General features: G+C 39.9%; 5 protein-coding genes across 14 annotated transcripts in view; 2 read left to right on the top strand and 3 right to left on the bottom strand.

Annotated features, from left to right (window-relative positions):
* Nucleotides 1–3,477, bottom strand: part of LOC108597048 — a 35,558-nt gene extending 32,081 nt beyond the window's left edge. For 3 of the 8 annotated variants that reach the window (XM_017983364.2, XM_017983363.2, XM_017983366.1), the window contains exons 1-2: nt 3,028–3,476; nt 45–646 (exon numbers count right to left, since the gene is read on the bottom strand). In XM_017983364.2, coding sequence (XP_017838853.1) covers nt 45–646; nt 3,028–3,055 — 630 coding nt within the window. In that variant the 5' untranslated portion in view covers nt 3,056–3,476. Of the gene's footprint in view, nt 1–44; nt 647–3,027 lie in introns of those variants that run through there. The other 5 variants (XM_017983365.2, XM_017983367.2, XM_033295113.1 and 2 more) reach the window with 3 other exon arrangements.
* Nucleotides 3,478–6,530: 3,053 nt separating this feature from the next.
* Nucleotides 6,531–12,229, top strand: LOC108597374 (PTB domain-containing adapter protein ced-6). Of its 2 annotated transcripts, none has more exons than XM_017983906.1 (7): nt 6,531–7,068; nt 10,132–10,455; nt 10,518–10,942; nt 10,998–11,224; nt 11,288–11,737; nt 11,801–11,937; nt 12,000–12,229. In XM_017983906.1, the coding sequence occupies exons 2-7, from the start codon at nt 10,156–10,158 to the stop codon at nt 12,054–12,056; spliced, it is 1,596 nt and encodes a 531-aa protein (XP_017839395.1). In that variant the 5' UTR covers nt 6,531–7,068; nt 10,132–10,155; the 3' UTR covers nt 12,057–12,229. The 2 variants fall into 2 exon arrangements, with proteins under 2 accessions (XP_017839395.1, XP_017839394.1); XM_017983905.1 differs by lacking the exon at nt 6,531–7,068 and adding an exon at nt 7,784–7,949.
* Nucleotides 12,230–12,672: 443 nt separating this feature from the next.
* LOC108597547 (pyruvate dehydrogenase (acetyl-transferring) kinase, mitochondrial) lies at nt 12,673–20,626 on the bottom strand. Of its 2 annotated transcripts, none has more exons than XM_017984154.2 (6): nt 20,234–20,626; nt 15,144–15,351; nt 14,886–15,076; nt 14,165–14,739; nt 14,007–14,105; nt 12,673–13,047 (listed from the first exon to the last, which is right to left on the bottom strand). In XM_017984154.2, the coding sequence occupies exons 1-6, from the start codon at nt 20,355–20,357 to the stop codon at nt 12,982–12,984; spliced, it is 1,263 nt and encodes a 420-aa protein (XP_017839643.1). In that variant the 5' UTR covers nt 20,358–20,626; the 3' UTR covers nt 12,673–12,981. The 2 variants fall into 2 exon arrangements, with proteins under 2 accessions (XP_017839643.1, XP_017839644.1); XM_017984155.1 differs by lacking the exon at nt 12,673–13,047 and adding an exon at nt 13,054–13,218.
* Nucleotides 20,627–22,186: 1,560 nt separating this feature from the next.
* On the bottom strand, nt 22,187–25,597 carry LOC108597365 (ubiquitin carboxyl-terminal hydrolase 38). The gene is made up of 4 exons (XM_017983890.1): nt 24,295–25,597; nt 23,921–24,240; nt 23,095–23,860; nt 22,187–23,026 (listed from the first exon to the last, which is right to left on the bottom strand). The coding sequence occupies exons 1-4, from the start codon at nt 25,138–25,140 to the stop codon at nt 22,475–22,477; spliced, it is 2,484 nt and encodes an 827-aa protein (XP_017839379.1). The 5' UTR covers nt 25,141–25,597; the 3' UTR covers nt 22,187–22,474.
* A 248-nt stretch (nt 25,598–25,845) lies between these two features.
* Nucleotides 25,846–26,788, top strand: LOC108597366 (transmembrane protein 18). Its single transcript, XM_017983892.1, has 5 exons — nt 25,846–25,921; nt 26,025–26,110; nt 26,166–26,283; nt 26,343–26,491; nt 26,546–26,788. The coding sequence occupies exons 2-5, from the start codon at nt 26,051–26,053 to the stop codon at nt 26,675–26,677; spliced, it is 459 nt and encodes a 152-aa protein (XP_017839381.1). The 5' UTR covers nt 25,846–25,921; nt 26,025–26,050; the 3' UTR covers nt 26,678–26,788.
* Nucleotides 26,789–26,832: the final 44 nt, after the last annotated feature.

The following is a 26,832-nucleotide window of genomic DNA, read 5'->3' as shown; positions in this document are numbered from 1 at the left end:
TGTTTAATTAGCTTAGTTTATAACTATTTAGTGCGCTGACTTACATGTTTAAGCATAAAGGGACGCTCGTTGAGCTTTGTGTTGCTGCTTGGCTTATTTGTGACTGTGTTTTGTGCCTTCAGCACGCTCTCCAGCTGACTGGCATTGATCGGCGTCTGCAGCAGTATCGTGTTCGACTCCTTGCCGCTGCTGCTGCTGGTGACAATGGAAATGCTGTTGCTGCCGCCGCCGCCGCCAGTGTTGCTCCCACTGTGCTGCGCTGTTGTTGTTGCTGTTGCTTGTACAATTGTTTTGCGTGCCACAGTTGTTGCTGTTGGCAGCTGATTAAGCGTTATGGCAGTTGCTTTATCCTGCTGCTGCTGCTGCTCGCTAAGCAAACTAAGTATGTCCTGCTTGTTCTGTATAATGATCTGGCCATTTTCATTGCGTGTTCCGCGCAGCAATATAATGTTGTTGCTGTTGCTTTTGCTGCCATTGAGTTGCTGCTGCTGCTGTTGCATGGCCTCGATCTTAAGTTTGGCAGCGCGTAAGCTAGTTGTTGTTTTCGTTGTTGTTGTTGCTGTTGTTGTAGTGTCGCCTTCATCGCTTTGGCTGCTTTGCGTTTTGACCAGGCTAATACGGCTCAAAGCAGGCTTTGTTGTATGGGCTGTAAGAAAAACGAAAAATATGTAAATTATTAAATGCTTAGAATTGAATTTGTATGCAAAGCAATTAAGTAACTTTTATAGCTGCATATCGGGTGAAGTGGGCAGATATTTTCAAAAATAAAGATATAATGTTATGCGTACAGTCTAAGAGAAGCTACATACAAAATTTGATAGCTTTAGCGCTTATAGTCAACGAGTTCTTGTTGCTCATACAGACAGAAAAACAGATAAACAGCTATAACGACTCAGTTTGGCTTGCTGATGAGTACATTTATTACTTTATGGGCTCTGACACGTTTCCTTCTACCTGTTACATACATACACAACTTTCTGATACGCTTTTCCATTTTTCATAAGAAATCTTTAGGCATTTCTAGCTCTGCTTTAGCTTTGGCCTGCCAAGTTTAAAAACAAGCTCAATCTCAAACTCATTTACATAAAAATCTTTTTGAATTGAATCGGATTGCAATAAATTTAAAATAAAAATTTCTTGCTTAGCTTCAACTTTGCCCTTTGAGCAGTAGCTCTGCTTCTATCTAGTCCCTTCTAGTGCTAAAAGCAAATTGACAAATTATAGACACGCTTATTGTATGCAGATTGTATTGGCGATATGAATTGACTACAAGTTGCAGGATTTATGAGTTTAGCTGACAACATCGACACAGCCAAAGGGGGCGCAACAAATATGACAAGCTGAGCGAGCCTATTGTACGTATGTGAGCCACGTTACGTATACGCCAGGCGGTCAGTGGCTTAGACGGCCATTTTTGTTTGGCAACAATGCCAAGCGCTTGGAGTGGTGTTAGGCTTGGGTGCTGGCTGCTACTAAATCAAGCGAAAGACGACATGTTTATGGGCAACACACATACACAGAGAGCACTACTTAGCTGAAAACCCCTTTGTGTGTGTGTGCCGCTCTCTCTCCCTCTCTCTCGCTCCCTCCGTTTGCAGCGAACGCAATAAAAGTGCAACAAACAAATAGAGCGACGACAGGCGAGGCTAAAAGTGTCAGGCTCTTGCCATATGCGTTGCCAAATATAGACTCCAAGGCTGTAAGGCGACACGAAACACACAAAAGTGAGCGCCGGAAACATTTAAAAACGCTGCTAAACACTTTGGCCCCCAAAGCCTTTATGACCAGCCCTACCAACCAACCAACCAACCACCCACCCACTAGCTAGAGCTTGCTGTTTGTTTTGAAAACGTGCGGGTCATAATTAGCCACTGCTGCTGCCTGTCTGTGACCATGTGTAGCTCCAAGTGTGCGTGTGTGTGTGTGTGTGAAAAGGTCGCCAAGCAAAACAATCCCAGGCAGACAGTTGGAGTCAGCGCCGCCTGAGCAAGCGACCATTCATTCAGGCGCACATACTTCATTGTAATGTATGGGCAGCAGCTCCAACCAAAACCCAAGCCCAAACGTAGGCCTAACCCGGCAACAACAATAACAATGCCAAACAACAACTAACAGCCTGACACTGTCCGCGTAACACATAAAACACTTTTACGTTTTAGTTGGGGCAAAGAGCAGAGCAGTGTGTGTGTGTGTGTGTGTGTGTGTGTGTTAGCTTGGGTTGTTGCATGAAGCTTCGCATATTTTTGTGCTCGTCGCGGCTTTTGATGTTCAAGCCACGAAGCAAGCGTGGCACAGTAGGCTTAATACAAGGCAAAAAGGTGTGAAAAAGTAACAAAACTAAATTTAATACATTTATTGAATTAATTTTATACATAAGCTTAAATATTTTTATTATTTATAGATTTAATTAATTTATGTAGCTAAACTTTTCTTTATCGTTTTCACTTTCAATTTCAATTGTTTACCACTGTGCCGCCGCACGTGGCATGCAGCCTGACAAGTGGCGATGGTGCGTGTGGTGGGGGGTGTTGGGGGCAACTCTTGCTATGCAACACAACAAATTGCAAGTCTATTGAAATTTTATTAGAAACATAAATCAAACGCAGCCAACTTGGGCCAAAAAGTCCAAGAGCTGGATAAATAAGGCATGACACTTTGTCTAAATATGAATAACAGAAAGGAGTCGACAACAACAAGCTGTCAACAGTGGCTAATAGATGAGTGCCTACAGATAAAACCAAATAAATATACCAAAAATCGGTCAACACACACACACATGCACATACATACAATAGGCAGCGTGCCCTTGGCCGCCCCCTGGCGCCCGCTCGCAATGAAGACGTCAAAACAAAACAAAACAAAACTAATTGAAAAACCAATACGAGCAATTCGTAGAAGAAGCAGCAGCACTAACCGTTGTTATTACACTTATCAGGCAAAGATAACGGCAAACCCATCGATAATTATGTACACACCTTTTGAGTGGGTGTGCGCTTTATTGGGTGGTATTTGACTTTGCGTACTTACATTGCTGCAGATTCAGATTTAGATTCATGACCACCAACAGCAACTACGGCTACGGCAGCGGGCGGGCAGAGCGGGCAGAGCGATTTGTTTATAAGGCTCGTTTTCCATGTGCGCTCCTGTTGTTGACTTTTTTGGCCACGCTTAAAATAAACACCTGGTGGGCACTGCAATTGCAGTCGACGCACACACAAATGGCACAACACGTACATATGTATTGTATTTATATATATCTATTTACATTTGTATCTACATAGGTGTGCGTGCGTGTGTGTATATGCTTGGAGGAACACAATTTTTGCTCGATATTCAGCACAAAACGAGTAAACGAACGTAGCCAAAATTAATTGCACAGCACGCGTGAGTGGAGCGCCCACACTTTTTCCACGTAATTTGTTATTGCTCTTGCGTTAAATGCAATGAAAAATTCACCGACCAAATATAAATATAAACATTTCAAGCCATACGGCCGGAGCTGCCACACTTTCTGCACACGCCGACAACTGTCATCCACACAGGGCTGTAGCACTTTTGCTATACGCTGTTAATTTACATTAACATTGGCCAATAAGCGGCAAAGCTTAAATTTTATGTTAAATCATAGCAAAGCAGTTTAAACAAGCAATATGAGTTTTGTTTATGAGCATTTGCTTAACAGCGTATTTACATTTGCTGTTTTCAAAGTTTCAAACCAACTAAAGCTGCCACACTGTTGCTTTTATACGCTAGCGTTGCCACTGCTGCAAAAGCTTTGCGCGCTAAAGTTTAAATTTGTACTGTCAAGTGACATGTAAACTAAAATAGCTAAATCTTGAGCACACTTTGTAATGTCAGCAAGTGCATATTTATGATGCTATAAAATCGTATTGCTTATCGCGACATTTTGCTGCTTGTGCAAAACCTTCAGTAATTACATATGTATTTTACCTGAAAAACACATGTGTACAAACTTTCGCCGTTTTCCGTTTCGCCCAGCCAATGCGACCCGAAGCCTCGGCCGCCTCTCCCCCCTTTCGCTGCTCAACGGAAGTCTCTCACACTATCTCAACGGCGACCAAGCGAATACAGAATAATTGCTGTGCCAGTCGGTGCCAGAGCGCCAACAAATACAACTACAACTACAAGAGAGCTACAACAATGACAACATTGTAGTTGTTGGGGTTGTTATTTTATTGTCGCGTTTGCTGCACATTGAAAATAATATACAAAATAATTGAATTTACTTGAATAGCCAGCCAGCCAAGCCAGCCCAAGGGGCGTACAGCATGCCAAAAAGCTGCGCTTTGGCCTGATAAGCTGAGCTCTAGCGCTAGTAGCGAACAGTAACTACTTTTAAACAAGAGAGATAAGCGCAGCAACCTTATACACATACAGGGTGATTAGAGCTTGGAGATAAGCGAAAAAGCGCACTTAGTCAATCAAAGCAGCGTGAAATGAAAACGTGACTTGAGCTAAGCTTAAACATCATCACGTATGGAAATTATGCTGCTGACGTCGCCGCAACCGTCAGAGATGTTGGGAGAGCGATGCCAGCCAGCCCATCAATCCTACCAATACCGCACCCAGGCTAACAATAAAAAAAGTTTTTTTTCTTATTGTTGTTGTTGATGATTGCGCTGTTGAAATACCAGCACGTTTCTGTTTTACATGAAAACCAGAAAACTTGCTGCCATTTGATAAATGCATTTTAAATGCACAAATATTTACAATAACATTTTGTTTTATGACATTTGACTAGCTTTATGGGTTTTTTGGTAGATTTGGTTAATTGGGCCTTTGAACTCCGATCAACAAATATGTTGATAATAAAGTCATGCTTGGCGGCGACAATAACAAACTTGATTTAAATTTTATAGCAAGGCAACTGCGACGAAGCCAAGCGCACAGTCAACGCCCCCTAGAGGCAGCAACGACATCGATAATAACAACAATAAACCGTCAATTATCAAAAAAAAATATAAGAAAAAAAAACAATAACAAACTCGTTTACAATAACTGAATGTAATTTATTTAAAAATTGCGTGTTTGGTCATCAAAATAAATACATCAGTGCCGCTGTATTTTGAGGGGCGTTAGGCCAGCCACGCGTCAGTAACGCCCCCAAGCCCTATGAACTTGCAAAAAAAAAAAAAAGAAGAGCGCAGCAATAACAACAGCAACAGTTGCTAACTGTAAATGCTGCTCCATATTTGTCATGGGAGAGCGGGAGCATGAATCTGATTCTTGACTTTACAAAGAGAGCGCAAAAGTGGGAATAGCAGCAAAGCAAAGCAAGGCTTGCAGACACACACACACACGCTTGTGCATGTGTGTGTACATGTTAAGCCGGTTTTGACCGCATCAACGCTGTTGGGCCAACGATGCAATTGCAGTGGCAAGCAACGGCAGTCAAAATGTGGCAAAATTAAAGGAAAATACTGAGAAAAATGCGCGGCATGCATTTCGACTTGAACAAAAGCCACAAAGGCGACAGCCAACAGCAACAAGTCAATATGGTTAACGTAAAATACAAACAAACATACATACATACATAACAACATACTATATTTATGTACAAATGTATTTATGTATGTTGTACATTATACGGCTGACTTAGGAAACCAGTTTTATTGCAATTCAACCAACCAAAAACAAAATCATCAAGAAATTACGTATCACAATATGTTTGTATGTATGTATGTGTGTACGTTACAGGTATACGTTTGTCTTTAGTCTTCTGCCCTCTCCACAGCAGCAGCAGCAGCAAAAACAACAACACAGACAACTCTTTGTTTTTACACTAGCAAAAGTATACAAACACATGCAAATATATTTATGTATGTAAAATTATATTCATGGCCACCTGTTGTTTGAATTTCTGTAAATAGTTTAAACAAATCTTAAGTTTTTCGTATGTAGTAATGCCATACACATTATTGGTCTGACAAATTGTCTACAAAACATTTTCAAGTAAAATGTAAAAACAATTGAAAAGCAACAGGTAAAACTTTAAGCGCACACATACTCGCAAACAGCTGAGAGCTCACACGTACATACACATGCTTGCGAGTGTGTGCGCGCATACGCGCTCCAAACAACAAAAGAGAAAACTACGCTTAATCAGCTACAGTTGAAACTGTAGGGCATTTGAGTTTAAGCAGCGTGTTGCATTTGCATACATAATAATTTAGCATTTAATCAAATATTTATTACTTAACATGCATTTAATTAAAATGAATTAATATATGTATATTTGAAATTAATAGCGCACTTTGCTAGTCGCGTTAACCGCACCGCGCTTATGCGAACAATAACTAGTTTTACCTGTACTACACACCACCAGGGCTGTTGTAATGTACATATTCAGCTCGTTAGCTTTTCCGCCGGCTTTTGCTATTAGTTATAACGTTCAGTTTGCGTTTGGCCAAGGAGCGGATTACAGGTAAATGTTAAACTGCATTGGCAGGTTCAAAAGCGAGCGTTGAGTGTGTGCGCAGCCCTGGTCAGGTGCAAAACGAAACGGCCTCATAACATTTTGGTCCGGCTCCGGCGTATTGGCAGCTTGAGCCTCAGTCTCTTGCGCGTGATCGGTAAAAACAAATCGGCGGACCGAAAGGTGATGAGGATATTTCCAACGTCATCGTTACTGTGTCGTTGTGATTGTGTTGTTGTTGTTGTTGTTGTTGCTGCTGCTGCTGCGCGCCGTCGCTGTCGCCGCGCTGTTATCTTAGCTCGTTGTAAATTTGCGCAGTACACAGCAAAAAGAGTGCGACAAGAGAGATAGAGGCGCAGAAAAGACTGTAAAGTAAAATATAAAATATACGGTTTTTGTATTTGTGTTTGTGTACCAGCCTCAGCATCCCGCCATTGTTGCTGATATATAAATGTACATAGCTTGTGTTACTGTTGTTGTTGTTCCTTACATTGTGCATCGCGTGTAACTGTAAAAACTGTGCCGCTGCCGCTCGCCGCCGCCCCCACCAGCACCACTGCCTGTCCATTCGAGCGAACGCCCGCCCGCCCGCATCGCATCAATTGCACTAATTTCTTCAATAAGCACACAAGGCAAGATTCAGATTTTTAAACGAGTAAAACTAGCGAAAATTGTTTAACAAGTGAAAAGTGCCCCCCATAGTTGTATTTACTTACTATATGCATGTAAATTGTGATCCATTGTCCAAATTTAGATTCTCTAAATCCGGAATTGACTGGAAATAAATCGTTTTAGTTGCGCTTGCGCTCCTTGTTAACGTTTCTTGCAGCGTCATGTAAGAGAGGCGCAGGTCATGTGGGCGTAAATAAGAGAGAGAGAGAGAGAGAGAGAGACAGAGAGCAAGAGAGCACACGAATTGAATTGATTGCTCACGTGTATTTGTATTTATATACGATTTGGCAAGCTAGCGCTAAGTATTGCAAATTATTTTGTATTGGGTTTTGTTTAAAAATAAATTTAAATTATCTACAATAGATTTTAATGTGTGCTGCTCTCGCACTTGCGCCAGCAGCCAGCTGTGGCGGCGGCATTTGCGTTTGTTGTTGTTGTCGCTCTAATCTCGATTTAGCGCTATCTCGCTCGCGCGCGCTCTTGCTCTCGCTCTCTCACTTTGCAGTATGCACAGCAGCGAGCGGCGGCGGCAATCTTAACAATTGTTTATTATTGTCTTGTCCCCCCGCAACTACGCCGCTGAGCTCTATGTGTTTGCGTGTGTGTGTGTGTGTGTGAAGCTTAACTGCAAGTGAATTAAACGAAACGACTTGAAAAAGTTGGAGCTTTGCTTTTTTGTTGTTTAGTACGCAGCTGTCTATCGACGTGTACGGTTACGTAGTGAGGCGTCCGTGCCCGCTGTAAATCAAATAGCGGTGAAAATCAGTGTAACTCTCTGTGACGACGGGGCCGAGACTTCTGTTAATTTTTAACAGCGATTTAACGCATTGCTAAACAAACGGTATGCGTGCAATTTTTCAGTTGATTATAGTAATGGTAATGAAACCGCAGAGCAGAGCAGAGCAAACAAAAGCAAAAGTGCAAATGTAAAATTACACACACGCACACAAATGAACAATCTAACTGCCATTAGTGTGTCAGTGTGTTTGATTAAATTTAAAAATAACTGCGTGCCTGGAGCAGCAGCAAACACGCAGCAACGCCGCACGCAAGCGCAGCAGCGCCTGCTAATTATGAAAGTTTAATTTGATTGTTTTTCGGGGCGCTCGTTTCGACTTGTGCAACATATTTAAGGCTTAAAGAGACGCACATTTGTTGCCCAGCAGCGATTTTGCGTTTATAGCAATTGTTGTGTGTGTTTGTGTGTGTGACCATGACATGGCTTAAAAGAAAGTATGCTGGCTAGTCAAGAGAGTAGAAATCATAAATCAAGCAGCTGCATAAATTATAGCGTGCTTTGAACAAATTGGGGGAGTTGGCGCTAAAGCGCGAGCGAGATGGAGAGAGCTAAACAAAATGGTTCAGCAAAAACAACAAATTTTTACAGTCAGTACACACAGTCGAAACTAAAGCCTGAAGCCTAATTGAATGCGACGAAGCAAAGTGTCTAGCGTCGCTCTCTTTACCTCACTCTCTTTAACGCCTACACACACACACACACACTGATAGTGGCTGCGCATGTTCGTGCATATTCTCGCATTTACAGTTGCTTTACAAGAGCTGCGTCGCTGCCTAATCTGTGGTCATAAAATAAGCTTACGCATTCTGCATGCTAAACCGAGCAGCTTGCGTAAACTTGAGGCGTAAGAGTGGGGGGGTGGGGCGTGGGGGCGTTTAGTGACTTCCGCGACGTAGTCATTGTGGTTTTAGTTAGCTTGACTTTGGGCTTGTCGACATTATCTTTTGTTTGACGCTGCTGTCGCTGTCGCTGTCAGCTGTTGTTGTTGTTGTTGTTTATTGCTGTCCATTATATGTTATTTTCTACTGCTGTTTGGATTGCGCAGCAGCGCAGTCGACGCTCATAATTGCGCACAATTGCCAAATACAGGGTGTTTATCACTCTTCATTTCATTAAGCTTTTGCTGCTTTGTGCCATTTTAGCTCTACAAGCTTAGCTTTCGCTTTTGTGCGCTTATTTTGTTGTGGGCATTGCCTAATGCCCCACCAGCGCCAATATGGTGTCAGTTCCAAATTGAAACCAAGCAAACTTTGCTACAGTGTGTATTGAATAAAGTGAACGCTAAGTTTTCATTCAATGTTTGTGTCTTTTGCTGCGGAATGTTTACTACGCGACAGAAATGAAATTGTAAAACGAGTTGATGACTCAATTTGGTGTCCAGTAGACTTAGCATGAATCAGAAGACACACAGCACAGCAGAGTAAACTGCATTTAAGCAATAATTAAGAATTAACATAAAAAACACATAAAATAAAATAGAAAATTGTGCTGCAGTTGCTCTAAGCCAGGCTCTACTGTGTTTGCATGTCAGTCAGTTTTTTGGCACGGCTATAAGTTTTATAATATTGCAAGATTTTTCTTAATTATGAGACACTTTGAAACAGCACGAAATGTGAGAATTGCACGAGAAATTGACAAAAGGTCTCTCTGGCGACTACCTGTGTGTGTATACAGCCAGGTGTGATTTTTTATTGTATTTTATAATAAAATATGACTTCAGAGCTCACAGTTTTGTTTGTTCTACTTTTGTTTTTTTTTTTTTTGTCGCTCTCTTGTGCAGTATTTTCTGAGAAACTTTGGCTTATTGTCTTTGAAGCTTTGACGGCCTTAAAGACAGCGCCAAAGTTGTGTGTTGGCTATGACGTTGTCGTCCAGTTGTTAGTTACTATATACTATATATGCATGTACTTTTATAGCTTATTGCCCAGCCAACTGGTTTCTCTGACGGATGCAGATGCACTTGCTGCCACTGAAAAGAATGCCAGCGAAAAAAAAAGTTGTATAACAGCGTTAATTAGCTACAATATATAATGTATAAAGTCTGTGCCCAGACAATTGGAATTTTTGCAAATTAAGTTTCAGCTGAGAAGAGAGAGAGAGAGAGGAAAAACCCCAGCAATATTTAGCGATAGCCACAGGCAAACAACAAATTTTATTGAAATCTGATGCATGTGTTTCGCTCTATTCAAATAACACTTCTCTTCTCCTCTCTGCTCTCTTGTAGCGCTCATAGTTTGGATTAGCAAAGATGCCTTACCAGCCAGCGGGCAACAGTGGGAGCACCACAGTCAGCAAAATGTCGCAGCTGAAATTCTGGAACAAGCAGAACAGCAATAAACAGCAGGAGAAACAGTTGCAGCAGGATGGCATTGATGGCTCCAATGATGGCATCAGCAATGGCAACAACAGCACTAACGGCAACAATAATGGCAACAGTGGCAGCAGCAGCGGCAACAGCAGCAGCGGCAAAGACACAAAGAATGGCAAACGCAATTGGCTGCATACGCCGGAGCAGCTCATCAACGGCCATGCAGTCTATCTAGTCAAGGTAAGAGTCTTGAGTCCAACTGCAGTACCAACAACGCTCATTTGTTCGCTTATTTATTGCAGTTCTTTGGTAATCTGTGCGTGGATCAGCCCAAGGGCATTGAGGTGGTGAAGGAAGCTATACGCAAGCTGCAGTTTGCACAGCAAATGAAAAAAGCTGAAACGGGCACACAGGAGAAATACAAGAAACTAGAGATTACCATTAGCATCAAGGGTGTTGCGATTCAGGAGCCGCGCACGCATCAAATTCTACATCAATTTCCATTGTACAACATTTCGTATTGTGCGGACGAGAAGGGTGTGAAGAAGTTCTTCAGTTTTATAGCCAAAACGGTTAAGAATAAGGATAGCCTGGATAGCAATGGCTACAATAGCAGCAATGGCTCCACCAAGTCAGAGGAAACACACGAATGTTTTGTTTTCATATCCAACAAACTGGCCTCGGACATAACGTTAACCATTGGCCAGGCCTTTGATTTGGCTTACAGGTTAGTTAACTCAGTTTATGAGCTTCAACTTTATAGTAAATTTTTGTATTTGCAGAAAATATATGGACAGCAATGAGAAGACGAATCTTAACAAGGCGCAGCAGCAAATTGAGCATTTGCAGCAGACTATTGCCATCTACAAGGAGCGACTGCGTGAGCTGTCCAATAAATTGCCAAAGGCCGAGCTGGATGCCATGCTATTTAAACTGGGCATTAAAGATATAACTGAAGCGCCCAGCAATGAGCTAAATGGCAACGCCACGTTGAGCAATGGCAAGCTGGGTAATAAAATTAATCTTTATATTATATACACTTATTAAAATTATTCTTTTATTATTTGTACAGATGATGATAAGCTGCTTATCGATACCAACTCGAGCTCCGCATCAACGCACTCGGTCTCGCCCAGCTCGTTCTTGCCCATTGTGCCGCCGCGCAATTTGTCCAGCCAGATGAGCAGCAGCAGCAGCGGTGGCGGCGGTGGCGGCGGCAAGAGCAACAGTCAGAAAATGGATGAGCTGCTGTTGAACTCGGATTCGGACAGTGATTTCGATCCGCGTGCTGATGAGATACAGGATAATCTAAGCAATGGACGTCATGCCATTAGCAATGATCTGTTTGGCTTTGAGCCCAACAAAAGCTTTGGCCAGCAGCTGTTCATCAACAACAATGATCACAAGCTGCAGAACAACAACAACAACAACAACAGCAGCTTGAGCAACAACAATAATAATAATAACATGAGCATTAACAGCAGCGGCTTCTCCAGCGAGCTGAACATAACGCCGCCTTTATGTAAGTTTAATGTGCTATAAAGTTTGTTAATTTAGTTAGCTATAATTGCTTTTTAATCTGCAGTGGCGCCGCCGCCAAAGATTGCCGCACCACGTCGCAGCACTTCGGTCACTGGCAGCGGCATTACGGGCCTCAATGGCAATACGGATCTGTTTGGCTCCGATCCGTTTGAAATGAACAATGGTCCCAGCGTCTTTAAGGTGTGCACTTAAATAATTTAACTAGTTCAACATTACTTAACTCTTTGCTTTGCCTTTTGCAGCCTCAGCTAAACATTGATGACTTCTCGCTGGAGAGCTTGGATCCCTTGCGCAAATAAGTCATTTATAATTCAAGGCGGGTGCTAAACTAAAGCCATTGTCTGTTATTATACGATTATGCAAAAAAAAATCTGTATCTTAGTTGATTCCGCTAATTTGCCTGCTTCGATTTTGTGGCCGCAATTTATAAATATTGTCTGTGTATTGTGTATTATTGTTTATATAATTTTATATTTTGCATATTATGTATGAATTTGATTATTATACTATTATTATATTATTATTTGCGTATCGAACATACACACACATGCACTTTGTTTAAACGTATCAATTGTTGCTGTAGTTTAAATAGTTTAAATGGAAACAAAAATGAAAACGTCAGAAACGTCGTGATAATGTGAAAGAAACGCTATACCCTAAATGTGAGAGTTTCTTTGTATAAAATAATTATAAAATCTAAACGAATATTATTATGTACTATACTATGCTCTTTAATTTTTCTATGCCTAACGATCTGTCACACTCTTTTCTTTATAAAAAGCACACGCAATCCAATTTATTGTATAGCTCAGCAAAATGAACAATATTTATTATTATGTAAAGTAAATAAAATGTAGTGCCTAAAATATATATATATATATATAAAAAAATGCGAAAATCTTTTATTCAGCAGCTGCGTTTTATTGCACAAAAACCACGCACATAAAATACGCATGTTATCTAAAGTTTATAACAATTTAATAATAATAATGACATTAACTATTTTTAACAACAAGAAACTTAACACGTTGCCCTCTGCCATGAATACAAATACAACAAATTTTATGTTGTTGCTGTTGCTGTGTCGGGAATGTATTGCCTAACATTAGTGATATTTATTTTTTATACCCGCTCTCTATGAGTTAGGGGTGGTGAGTGCATTAAAAACTATTGTTGCTGTTGCTTTGTGGTTATTATCCTGAGTAGCTTCAGAGTGGCGCGAATTTATTCCAAGTCACTGTAGCGTTTTGGCGTAGTTGCGCTTAGCTGGCGTGCAGTCATATCCGAGCTCTGAAATTGTTGTATAAATAGTTAATGTGATAGCGAATCACTCTAAAGTTCCAAGAACTGATGAACTAATACTAAAGAAAAATAAAACAGTTGAGTGTGCGTAGGCAGTTGGGCACAGTCTTATAAGTTTTTTAAGAAACCATATAAATAACGCCAACGATTGGAAAAATTCTGAAAGAAATTAATTGAAATGAAAGTAAATCAAAAGAATAGCTCTAAAGAATTAGAAGTGAAAGAAACAGTTTACGAAAATGTAAGAAGTAAAGAGTAGAAAACAATCGAAATAAAATTATTATTAATAATCAAGAGTCATATTTTCCCAATTGTAAAAAAGTTAGAAACTCTTAATCAGCCTAAAAGTATGCTATAGTAAATACTTAAATTTATATAAATATATAGTGTATAAATTTCAACAGTTTATTTTTGTATATAACTTAAAATGTATGTAAATCGTGTGTGCTTGAAAATAAATGATACACTTAAATCAAATTAACAATTTAAAACTAATTTCGTAATTATTTCAAGACTTGTATATAGTATTAATTGCAATAAATATGAAGCGTGTAAAAGAATTTAAGTGCTAAATAGTTATTACAAAAAACCTCGCCACACGCTTTTCAGCTAACCCCATTAAAGAGCATAGAGTAATAATTTTGGAATGTTAACCAAATGCTAAGTAAATACAAAAGCAAGCAAATAAAATAAAATACATAAGAAATAATTAAAATTAAAAACACTTTAGGCTACACATGAAACTGTTAGGAGTTGCTAGCTGGGATTAACTGGATACGCTGTTGGATATGAATGCTTGGGCTTGGGCTTGGGTTGCTGGGCTTGGTTGCTTGCTTGATTAATTGATTGATTGATGCCGACACATAACACAGCCATCACACTTTGTTGTTGCAATCGTGCTATTGGACAACAGCGCTCGTCTTCTTTGACTTTTTGGGGTATTTTACCTGATTCGACCAGTCACCAGTGGGCACAGTGGCGCGATAGAACTTTGAGCTTGTCTTGTTGAAAATGGGCAACAGTTCGTTGGCCTCATCAGAGAGTGCCTGCAAAAGCAAAAGTGGCAACAGTTAAAAATCTCTACACATAACAATAAATGAAATACCTTAAGGTAAATGATGGCATCGGTGCCAAAGCCTTCGCAGGAGAGCAGCACAATGTCGCCATGGAAATAGCGCGCATATAGCCTGGATATGGGCAGACCGTAGCCATAGCCAGCCAGCGGCACTGTATGCAGATCCGACTTGGACGGCTGCGGCGCTGTGCTGTACATATATTTAAATAGCTGATCGGACTGGGAGCGCGGTATGCCGCCACCCTGATCGGAGATCTTGACACAAATATCTTCTCTGCCGCGACAGATTTCGACTTTCAAAGGCGGCAGCGTGTCATTATTGTCATGATTGTGATGCTCCACGACGGCGCGCATGGAGTTCTTAAAAAGCTCAAAGAGCATATAATATAAATGTGAGGGCACGTAGACGGTGCGTATGGGTAATGCTTCCTCCTTAATGCTGCTATGCTGTGTTATCTCCAAGGCGGGGCTCGTCAGATAATATTGATCACAGAGAAAACGCGAATTCTCATACGCATCACGCACAACGTCGGACAAATCACAGGCGGGATCCAAGCAACCAATATGCCGACCACCCGAGTGCGGATTAGCGCCGAAGAGCAAAGCTGCAAATTAAAGATAAGTTTAATAAATAGTTCATAAAAGAGATAACTTACATAGGTCGCTTCGAAAATCGATTCGATTTGCTTTTAATCCATTTTCAAAAATTCGAAATCGAAATTTCGAACAGCCCAGTTAGGTCCATACTCACTATGCTGATTGATTAACATGCGTATGCTGATGCGCGACATATAGAGCCGATCGAGAAAGTATTGTATGGAGCTCTCTGTGGGCGCATCCACCAAGCCGCCCTCGTTCTCCTTCATTTCGATAACACCCTGCGCCATAGTTTGCACAACATCGTTGTGTCGATTTCTAATGAGATCCAAATCGCGCACAAATCTGTCGAAAACAATAAATATAAACAAATTAGTATACATATAATTAAACTGTTTTATTCATTTCACACTTTTGCAGATTGTCATGCGTGGGTTCGGCCTTCTCGTACTCCAGCACATCCTCGAAGCTCTTCACATACCACGAGCTCACCTCGCTCACTGAACGCGTATGCAGCAAATTATCCGGCAGCAGCGCTATCTCCTTCATTATATTGGCCAATCGCACGGGCAGCTCCTTACGCAGAAATATGTACGATTTCTTCTCGCAGGCATTTTGACCTGCGCAAGTAAAAAGAAATTATAAAGCATAAGTTGATTAGCTTGTTTAAATTTTAGTGCTTTGGACTGGTTTGGCTTATCGGCAATTTACTTGCAGACGCAGTTGCGATTGATCATGTGTTCAGTTTGTGGGTCAGTAAAGCAAACAATCTTGCAGTCAAACATATACATAATAATTTATACAATACAAGTGCATTGCTTAATCAGTTCAATTGACGATCAGCGTAAAATGCATATTAAGTATACGGCTAGTAAAATGCGCTGAATCGGAACTTGTATAAATTATAGCGCATTCTATAATAGAAATGTAAGCAGTACAGTAAAGCTAGACTAAGCTGCAAATGCAACGTAAACTACAATTTACAGCCATTTATGCATAAAGAATTTCCATAGTATAAATCTATTTTTAACATTTTTGTTTATAAAAGTTGCATTCTCTTTGTTAACAGAAGCGTATCAACTAAAGAAATATATTGCAACCGTCATCAAAAGACGTCAGTGCCTATATGCAGTATGGAAATCTATTGCAGCAAATCGAAATAATATAAAAATGCACTTGAAATACATTATGCTTCAAATTGAAGCTGATTTCAGCTATCGAATTCGAAAAATTATAAGCGTACGTATTAAACAAAAATTCTTACTTTGCAGTTCAGTTTTTATAACTAGTATGCATTATTCACATATGTACATGTGTTTAAATTTTGCTATATATTATTCTTTGTTTTTTATGACTTTGTGACTACAATGCTGACTTAAGTTCTGTTTCTTAATGGGATTTGCATTAACAAAAAGCTTTGCTTATGCACGAGCGTATTTATTTTTAAATCTATTAGCCTTTTATGATTAAGCCGAATACACATTGCCCCATATCTTGTTGTTTTGTTAAACACTTGTTGATATCTACGCCTTCTACTACTTACGATTACAGTGCTAATTAAAGCGTTTATTGTGAATTTTAACAGCCGCAAACTGTAACTGATAAATTGGGCACATTAACAAACTCGTTTATATAAATTAACAAAAGTTCAATTTTCACATAAAGCAAAAAAAAAATACTTTGCACTTTGCTTTCTGCTGCTCTTTCTTGCTGTGTATGCCAATTGTCAACAATTTCGTAACAAAAACAAAACCAAACCGATAAAGTCGTAGGCATGAAAAACAAGCAATTGAAAGCAAATTGATAAGCGCAATGAACTCAGACGAAGTTGTTTACGACTTAATTTGAAGCCTTGAACCCAAAAACAGAGAGAACCCCCAACCCAGAGACACGCCTATTTTTATGAGCCAGCGCCTTAACGATGACCGCAACAATGTTATTAATCTATGGCAAGTGCGATAAGAGAAGCGATAATCAAAGAGCGCCAAATTACAAACAGAATGCGACACAGACAATTGTTGATATGTATTTATACTTGTTTACTTATATAATAGTGTGTGCGACGCCATTTTGTAACGAAACGAGAAAACAAAACAGAATCAGTAAAACAAGTCATAAAAACAAAGGCACAAGAAAAACAAAAACAAACGTTGCTGCCGTCTGACTTGAAATTCAATAAAGGTGCGCGAACCAAAATCAAAACAAGCAAACGTAAGCGCTACGCTTAAATATGAAATTCGAATTTGCGAGAACTTGCCGGCTGTTTGGAGAGAGAGCAAGAGAGCGGGAGAGCGCGCCGCGCGCTTGTAAAGCGATCAGAAACACGCGCGGCACTTTAACAGCAGCACACACACACCCCAACACCGCTCGCGCTTCTCCAAAAGCTTCACGTAAACACGTCAGCTGCTGACCTCAAAACAAATTTAGAGCTTTATTCTCTATACACACATACACACACACATATGCGCTTGTGTGTGATTTTGTTGTTGCTGATTTTGCCTTCCGCTTTTTGCGATATTTTTATTTTATTATAGCAATTTTTTTTTATAAATAAAGCTCCAGACGCGCATAATTGTTGATTGTGCTCATTAGCTGTCTGCTAGTTGTCAAAAGTTTTGATGCATTTGCTTGATAAGCGCCGTTTTAGCCTCACTTTCATTGGCCTTCTAATTCGCTATACGTTTGCGTTAAGTGATTTAGTTATCAACACTATGACAAGTCTGCGTGTCACGCATTCAATTTACTGCAAATTGTTTGTTGACTACCTATATAATGACCGTTGAGGTGAGTGCTTGCAATTGAATTGGCAAATGCTTTAAATAATTTACAATAAGCTCAAGCACGCAATCGACAAGGCAAGGTCAGTGTGAGAGCGAGAAAGAGAGCGCATAGCGGATTTGCGCAAATTGCAATTACCCAAAGACCATTTCAATTACTTGCTCATTTACATTGACAACAGCGACGACTTCGGCAAACATTCTGCGTGACGTCACAAGCAGCAGCAGCAGCAGCCCTCTTGCACTCTTTTACTCGCTCTCTTTTGATTTGAGCATGTTCTAAAAACAGCTGTTGGTGCTAGCTATTGCATCAGCCGCACACACACACACTAAAACACACACAGATGTCACGCTCTTGTAAGAGTTCTGACAAAGAGTTCACAACAAAGAGCGTGCTTAATGCTTATATTGCCGGTCTACCCTGCTCTAATCTTTAGCCTCTATATATTTTTGTAGCGCGTGTGCCTATTATTATTATCAGAAAGTGTCTTTTGCACAAGTGTTTATTTATTTTTTGGATTTGCTGTTGTTGCTCTTCTTCTATTTTGGTTTGACGTATAGTTTGCGTGTTTATTATGCTAATTTTGTTTTGTTTTCTTGCACACCGGTTTAGCCAATACAAAGTTCTATATACATATGTATCTATTAGTTTGACAAAGTCCAAACGAAATGTTCTGCAAGCCGACAGCTCTTAACTATTGCGTCAAAAATTTTCCATTTGAAAATAAAGCGTGTTTGTCATTTCAACTAAAGATATAGCATAGACTATATATATAAGTCGCTGCAATCTTGCTATAGTTTATATATGTATTTATTTATCGCATCAAATTTAGCCCACGCAGCACATGATTAAAATGGGCGTTGCGTATACTTAATATTATATTAAATAAAAATATTATTGTTAGCTAGCTGGCCGCATACATATTCTTCACATATGCTTGCCATAATAGTTTCTATAGTTGTGACTTTTCACAGTTTTCCAATGTCAGTTTTCTTTTAGCAGTCGACCTCATTTTTTATACGCTAACCAGCCGTCGTAAATTGCAAGCTTATAAGCTAACTAAGGCCTGCTACTAAGTACAGTTGCCAAGCGGTTTGTTTGATAATCTTATCGCACACACCACGAAGTTCAAATTATACTTGTTGACAATTGCTTTCACTAACTAACCCATACAAAATCAAAACAAATGCGCGTAAACAATAATAAATATTTTATCTAGGGTCGACTGTACTCATAATTTATGGCTAAGACCTGTTTAAAATTGTTCACGTGCCGCCCGAGAGGAGCCAACATCATGTCTTGTTTAGCTATTTATAGCCGACTGCTCCTCCTCCTCCTGCTGCTCTCAGGCTACTAAAAAATCCAACTTAACTAGGCAGGGCACTTAGTTGGGCATTGTTTCCAAGTCACTTGCCATTTGTGTCGCCCCGAAACGTTGAGAACTTTTCAAGCAGTCAACAAATACAAAAATACAAAACCTTAAAGCCGCCGTCACTTGAGCTATACCCTGTGGCTATTAACTAACGAGAGTTGTTACATTAGGTTTTAATTAATTTGAATTTATCTGCAAACTTTAATTTGCTAATCTGCAGACTGCTGATAAAAAATTTGTTTTTGTTTTGCATTTTTGCGAATTTTAATTTAGTTTTATCAACTCGAGTTGATTAGCCAGCTGATTAGCTTGCTTTCTATTGTTTTGTTAGTGTGTTATGCATTTAAATTCAATTTAATTAATGTATACTACGTTTTGGTTTAGATATAACTGTAAATTTTCCATTGTTATTATTTTGCACAGAATATGACTTGGCACATATTATTTTAAATCAATTTCTAGGGCATTTGTCTAGCTTATAAACGTTCTCTAGCTGCTGCTTATTGGGGCAGGTTTTGTTAGAGCTTAGAACAAAGTGTTTGCCTGTACTATTTAGATATACACAAGTACGTATGTTTGTAACTATGCATGAATAATGCTTTTATTGTTATTGTGCATTGTAACTGACATTGAAATGTCCTTGGGCGGCACGCGAGCCGCCAACTGCAACTAGTGGGCGGTCTGTCAGTTCAGGGGGGTGTAACAGACACAGACAATCAACTATCAACTATCAATGCAAGTATTTTATTTCATTGCTGACTTATGACAAACTTCCGTTTCTACTAGTTTTACAAAGCTTAGGCTCATTTAAAAATGACAACTTTGTTTATGCTCATTCTCTTTACTGCTGCGCTCTCTCTCTCTCTCTCTCTCTCTCTCTTTCGATCTGCATAATCAACAGTTTTTGCTTGCAACTGAGTCAGTCGGAATAAAATGCTTAATTGGCATTTCAATGAACTTAAATTGGGTATTAGATAACGGGAATATTCCGCAGTAAAGCCAAGCTTAAGCTGTCACGTAGGCATAAACAGCATGCCCCCTTTTTTTAATAAATCGATGCTATACTGTAGTTAGTTTAAAACTATTGATTATGCAATAGTGCCGATAAGATCAAAGTATTTAGCTGGCTTTGTAAGAGAAAGAGAGGGAGAGAGAGAGCACGCGCTTGCTCTTTGTTTTAATTGTGTTTACGTTTAAGCTTGATGAAGCTTGATAAATGTTACTGAACAAGCTTTGTTATACTTTGTAAACAACAACATAAATCTAAATTAATTTGTCAGCAAGTAAATACAATGTAAATACTTAAGAGAAGGACATGTGTGTACATTTAATTAAATGCTGATTATGCTTACCAAAGTCCATAAACTGCTTTATAGACAGCGGCGAGGGATTGAAGCCCGAGTAAAAGTCCAACATTTTGGCCAGACTCGACATGGAGGACGAGACGGCCGACAGGCGTACAGGAAAAATGCGCATGTTGTGATCCTTTTTATTTTATTGCTTATGACGCAGGATATTGTGGGCGCGTGTTATGGCCGGCAGGCGCAATGTCCTTCGCTCACCTTCAGCAGGCGCTATTCACGTGCATAACCTCACTTTAGCGGCCGCAGGACGTTGACCGGGGCGTCGAAAGCTTTTACGCCAAACTTTTATCTCAAACAGCTGTCCCGCTTGTTGTTGCACTTTATGTTTTTTTTAGTTCTTGCCCACTCAGGCCCAGCAACAACAATAAATCAATTGCGCTTTAAAGGCCTTTGTTATTGTTGCTAAAGTAAACTTACGTACAGAAGCTAACAAAATATTTGTATTTACATAAACTGCGAAGAGTTTTATACTTCTTGTTCTCAGCTGCTGCAGCTGCCGTTGTTGCTTTCTTTTATAATTTTTCTTGCTTTGAGTACACTTTATAAAAAATGGTTTTAATTCCTTGGCTCTCAAGTCGTTATTTGCCTTATTTGTGCGCCACGCGTGTCAGAACAAATATAACTTTCCAGGTATTAACTGTGTTGTTTTAGTTCCAGCGCTTAAAGACGACTAAAAAGACGGTGGCGTAAATGCTTTATTAATTTATTAGCGATTTCAAGAGAGAGTAAACAAATTGGCACCGTGCTCAACAACAACAAAAACCACATAAGAAACCAGCAAGCGAGTATCATCTACAATAATATAGTGGGAGTAGCGCGGCAACGATAGATGTTAGAGCGATAGAATCGAGCGCCCAAATATATCGGAGGGGAACTATCGATATTGTTAACTTTTAAATAAAATAAAAAATTATAATTAAAAAAATTGTTTCGGCAATAAAAAAATATGTAAATCACAAATTTACGATTATATTATCCAAATCAAACGAGTTTTCTTTTCGATGTTACGAGAAAAGACTTAATTTATGAATGATTTCAGTTTTATTAATACATTTATTAATACACTTACAGATAGACATGTTAAATATTTTCAAGTTACAGCATATAATGAATTTATTCCAATTAAATTGTAATAATATTCAAAAACTTAACGCATAAAACAATGCATAAGTTGGCTTATCACCAAAATTCGTGGACAATAAATTTTAGAAATTTACAAAGAGGAAATTAATAACTTTAAAATTTAACTTAATTTGTCTTTGCATTTTTTTTTGTATTAAAAAAGCTTTAGTCATTTAGTCTACGAGCACACTTTGTTGTGCGTTTTAAATTGTATTTTTTTGTTTTTTGGTAGTTTAGGTTAATAGTACTTTATATTGTAGGCCAGAGTTGGAAGATAGGTATTTCTCACTTTAGGCTGTCTGTTGTTTTGTTTTAATATTTGGTTAGCATGTAAGCTGAAATTAATTATAAACCCTGGTTGTTGTAGAGCTTATCGGCGATAAAAACATTATATGAAAATAAAGCCATAAACTTAAACAAATAAATGATAGCAAAATATATAAAAGAAAATATTTGTTTAATAAAATAAATAAAGTTTACAATAAAGAAAACCGAAGCGTCAAAAATAAAGGTAAATAGTTTTTGAAAAACAGCAATGCCGATAAGCGTTCAGGCCTTCTCTTAGAATAAACATCAATTCAATAACATTCATTTGATTTAAGAATTTGTTGTATATGTGGTAAGCAATAATATTTATATATGTATGTATATACGTTTAGATGTATGTTTAAAACTAAATTTGTGTTAACAAAAAACAATGCATAAAAATTATAACAATTTCATAATTGAAGTTACATTCTGTAGTTGCTACTTTATAATTAAAAGTGTGTGTGTGTGAGCTGGCTTAAGGAACATTACAACAACAATGTATAAGTGTGTGTGTGTGTGTGTGTTTGTGTGAAGCTAGCTAAGGAATTGGGCAATTTAAATATGATGCATATATATTTTCTATGTCACTTAGATAACATTAAAGTTATATCATTCGCAATGTAGTATATAAAATAAATACAGAACTATAATACATATACACATATGTATATAACGCATACAAATGTAAACAAATGACAATCGCATTGCGTGCGCCTTATATATATATAGATATATATATAGACATATATATGCTAGCCTGACAACACTACTAACCCACCACGACGACTGCCGACTCGATCAGTAGACAAAGCGATTGCAGTTCAAGCCCAGATCATTGCCTCCACAACCGCTTGGCGGCGGCGACTGTTCATCATCATCATCGCCATCGTAACCATTTCGACTAATGCTGCTAAAGCTGTTCGCATTGTTGCGCTTGGCATTGCGCTTAAAGCGCTGCAGGCGCAACTCATCGTGATAATCACGATTATCCTGTTTGACATAATCACGCAGCGTGCGCGGCAGTTCCTCCAACGCTAGCGGCACCACCACCGGCACTGGCACCATTGGATGCATGGTGGCATTGGGTGCATGATCGCTGGAACGACCACACATCTGATAGAAGAGTATATAAGGCGTGTTGGGCGAGGTCAGACTGTGCATCTCCTGTGGCTCAGAGCTGGTCACCAGACTATCGTTGAACTTGAACCAGTTCTTCGACTGATCCGCAGCGAAAGTGAAATAATGACCCGAGTCCATGCTGTAACCAGCATGCACCACACCTGCATACAGATCGTACTGCACCATGCAGTTCTCCTGCAGCGAATCGTTGGCACAGACCTTAACAATAACCTGCAACAACATATTAAATTGATACTACAGCTATTTAATATTTATAACAACAACTTGTTGCCACTTACGCTTTCGTCATGGAACACCTTGTGCATCAGCTTGGTGCGGAAATGATACTTTTGATCGTACTTAAACTGCTTGAGCGTTAGAATAAGATTGCGCGGCGGCTGAGTGATCCCAATGCGACGCTCGGCATCGCAGAGTTTCTTGCAGTTGGGGCAAAAGTATTGATTCTCGCCAATCAATTGCTCCGGCGAGCAGTAGTAGTCGATGAGGTCCTGCACCGAATAATTGTTGGCGCCGCACTCTTCCTTGTCGTCGGGAAAGGACAGCTGCAGTTCACGGAAACTATCCTCATTGCGACTCTGCCAGGTGCAGCTCAAACATTTATATGTGGTCGACAATTTACCAGCAAATGTTTTGTCAATGGTTGACGGCAGCTGCTTGGCCTGTGCATTGGTGGGGGTGGTGGGGCCATTAGCTGTTACATTTGAGCGCGGCATATAGTTGGCCAGCTGCTGATCCTTGCTGTTGTAGGGTATAACACCAGCGGCCACTAGCTGCTGCTCATTAGCCTCGTTTTTAGCTTTGCCCGTAGCGTTCTCCACAGCACCGCTGTTGATTTCGTGTTCGTGCAGCAGATCCAGCAAATAGCCTAGGAACTCGGAGCTGTCCTGCTGCAGGCCGGGCGTAAAACCCGGTGGACGTGTGGCATTCAACACCAGCGATGGCGTCAACTCATAGCGCATTGAATGATGCATCAACGCAATTTGTTGCTGCACCTTGTGCAACAGCTGCGAACCACTCTCAATCAGCAAAATCTGACGACTGAAACTATAGAAAAAACAAAGCTTCAGCAATGCAATGAAATGCAATGTCCGTTGCTGAACTTACTCGCTGGTCATGGCTAGCGCTTGCAGCACGCTGTTCATGTAGCAGGTGTTGCCCAGATTAACCAAACCGACACGCGCATTGCGTCGATCTATTGGCCCGCCATACTCAGTCATCTCGCGTGCAATCGCCAAACTATTCGGAGATGGCTCAAACATTTGCAGTTCATGCTTAATGGGCGCATAGAGGTCATCATATTCGTGAAAGCGTATCATTAACGCATTTGCCAAATCCACCAATTGTTGTAATAGCGTGCGTATTGGCTCATCCACGTGGGCTTGATTATGCATCGATTTTATAAGCTTGGGTATGAAACCCATTACCTACAAAGCAAAAATGTATAAATAACCAGTACACTTTTAACTGCTTAAGCTTACCTTGTGGAATATTTCTGGTGTCTGATAGATATTTCTGAGCATGTATACGACAATGGGTGCCGCCCTTGGACGCATCGCTGGAAGCCTTAGCGTGCGGCTTAGATGCTCTATATTATCCAAGGCTATTTGATCCAGCAGCTTATTCTTTTCTCGATCGCGCAGTCCCTTCAGCAGCTCCATTACCCATAAATAGAGATTCTGACAGAACGGCCAGATTATCCATTGGCAGAGCAAGCCCACCGTTTTGCGTAGGCTAGCATCCGGCGCATTTGAGTCCAGCAGCGATCGCACACATTCAATTATCAACTCTGGACTAAATAAGTCGAATACAATTGACACCGCACAGCATGGTGTGCCTTCAGATTCTGTCATTATATCGTAAACCGCATTCATGTAAAACGGCAGTAATTGTTGCATATGAGGTAACGCTAGAATTTTGCCCATTTGGAGTGTTTCATCTCTGAATCGCTTAATCGCTGCTTCGGTTTCTGGCATTTGCTTGCGTGCCAAAATGTGGATCAAAGCCTTGCTGATAATTTCAGGATTCCGTTGATCCTCTGGCTTTAAGTTCTGTACCACAGTGTAGAACTGCTGCATTTCGGGTAATTTGCTGGCTCCTTCCAAGTCACCGCCTCGACTTGCAGACGCATTGGTCGCATTGTCATCCATGTTGCCGGTTGCCACGCCTACACCGCCTACACTACTGTCATCGCTACACATAGTACTAGCAGTTTTGGTTTTCGGTTTTGCATCCGCTCCACTGCCACTGCCAGTACTTCCCGTATTACCAGCGGCATTGGCCTTGGCTGGTTCATTGGCATCATTGTTGTTTTGTTTTACAGCCATATCGAGCTGGGTTGACTTGGCAATATGTTGCTGATATAGCCGTCGACGCCTAAGCGAATTAAATTTGAGTCTATGATTGGCACGGGCACGGCTGCTGCGAGGCCTGCGACACTTGGAGTGAAGAAGTCGCCGCCTGTCTTTGAACCGGCTGCCGTTGCGTGTCGTTGTTGCTGTTTGATTCTTAGCTAGCGGTAATTCCGCATCTATTTACTAATAATACAAACTAGCACCAGCAGCACCAAGCAGACTGCAGCCGCATTCAGCAACAAAAAAAATGCGCAGCGACTGCGACGCTCGCTTTGTTATTAGCTCGAATTTCCAATTGTCACTGCGAGCTATTGAAACAAGGGGCACGTTTAAGTTTTTTCCAGTTTGAAGTGCTACACACGCTAGTTGAGCAATTAAATAATGCTTTGAGTATGTTTACTATAATTTTGAATGATTTTCAACAAATTCTTTGTGATATTTTCTGATTTGTTAATGTTGTCAGTGAAAGCAAAGTAATATTTGGAAAAAATCGATAGCACTACTGATGCTATCGATGTGATTTTTAATCGTATGGAGCAAATTTTCAGTTCTGACAATTTTTTTTATTCAAAAAAGCTGTTTTTAGTGTGAAGTAAGGCATTGAAGTTTTAATTCCTCTTGAAAAAAGCAAATTATTTTATTCATGCTTGTAGACTTTTTTTCCGCAGCTTGAGTATTTTTTCTACAATTATAGTTTTTATAAAGAAAGATTTTGACGGGAAAAGTTTGAGCTGCCATTGCAACTACTACAGCTGTTGGTATTTTTTGTTTAGTATCGCTAAATTGATCGATAAGTTAAGAGTTTGATATTTCTTTTGTTTACATGTTTGCCGGAATTTCTGACATTCCTAAATTAGTTTGTGTTTATTAAGCGTAAGACGACATGCATCCTGGTGAAATTGAAGTCAACGAAATAACTGGCTACTGGTCATTTTTATTGAGCGTAAGTCGTTAATATTTCATATCACAACAACACCATTTCACATGTCGAATTACAGATAGACTGGAAGGATCCATGGCTAATTGGTTTAATCCTATTGCATGTAGCTACCACGAGTACGGCGCTACTTACACGCAATAATACAAACTTTCAGGTTTTCCTTTTCTTGTTTCTATGTGAGTAATAATTTATTGATTGCCAGCCATCATAAACTTTTTATTTTATTCTTTATCAGTGCTGGTTGTATACTTCTCCGAAAGTATTAATGAATACGCAGCAAACAATTGGCGGACATTCTCCAAGCAGCAGTATTTCGATAGCAATGGACTGTTTATTTCAACAGTTTTTTCCATTCCCATACTGTTGAACTGCATGTTACTCATTGTAAGTAATTATTGGGACACGTGTCCTCATATTTGCTAAATGTTGCTATTCTAGGGCACTTGGCTTTACAACTCGACGCAAATGATGGCCACGTTGAAGACAGCCCAGCTGAAGGAACGTGCGCGACAACAGCGAAAGAGTGCCGCTGAGACAGCGAAAAGTGAGGGTAAAGACAAGAGCGAATAGAGTTAGTCCCAGGGGAAAGCAGTCAAGTCATAAGGTGTCTAATTATTGTGTCCTGTGTGCCACTAAATGTTATCCTAAGTCCCTAATTGTAACAATAAAAGCAAAGCACGTAACATATATAAAAACTTTGTTAAAATTTAGTTGACTTAATTTAA

This window comes from Drosophila busckii, chromosome 2R, assembly GCF_011750605.1.
Source record: "Drosophila busckii strain San Diego stock center, stock number 13000-0081.31 chromosome 2R, ASM1175060v1, whole genome shotgun sequence".
NCBI lineage: Eukaryota > Metazoa > Arthropoda > Insecta > Diptera > Drosophilidae > Drosophila > Drosophila busckii.
Note: the sequence above shows the minus strand (reverse complement) of the source record. Positions and strands in the feature narration are given on the sequence as shown.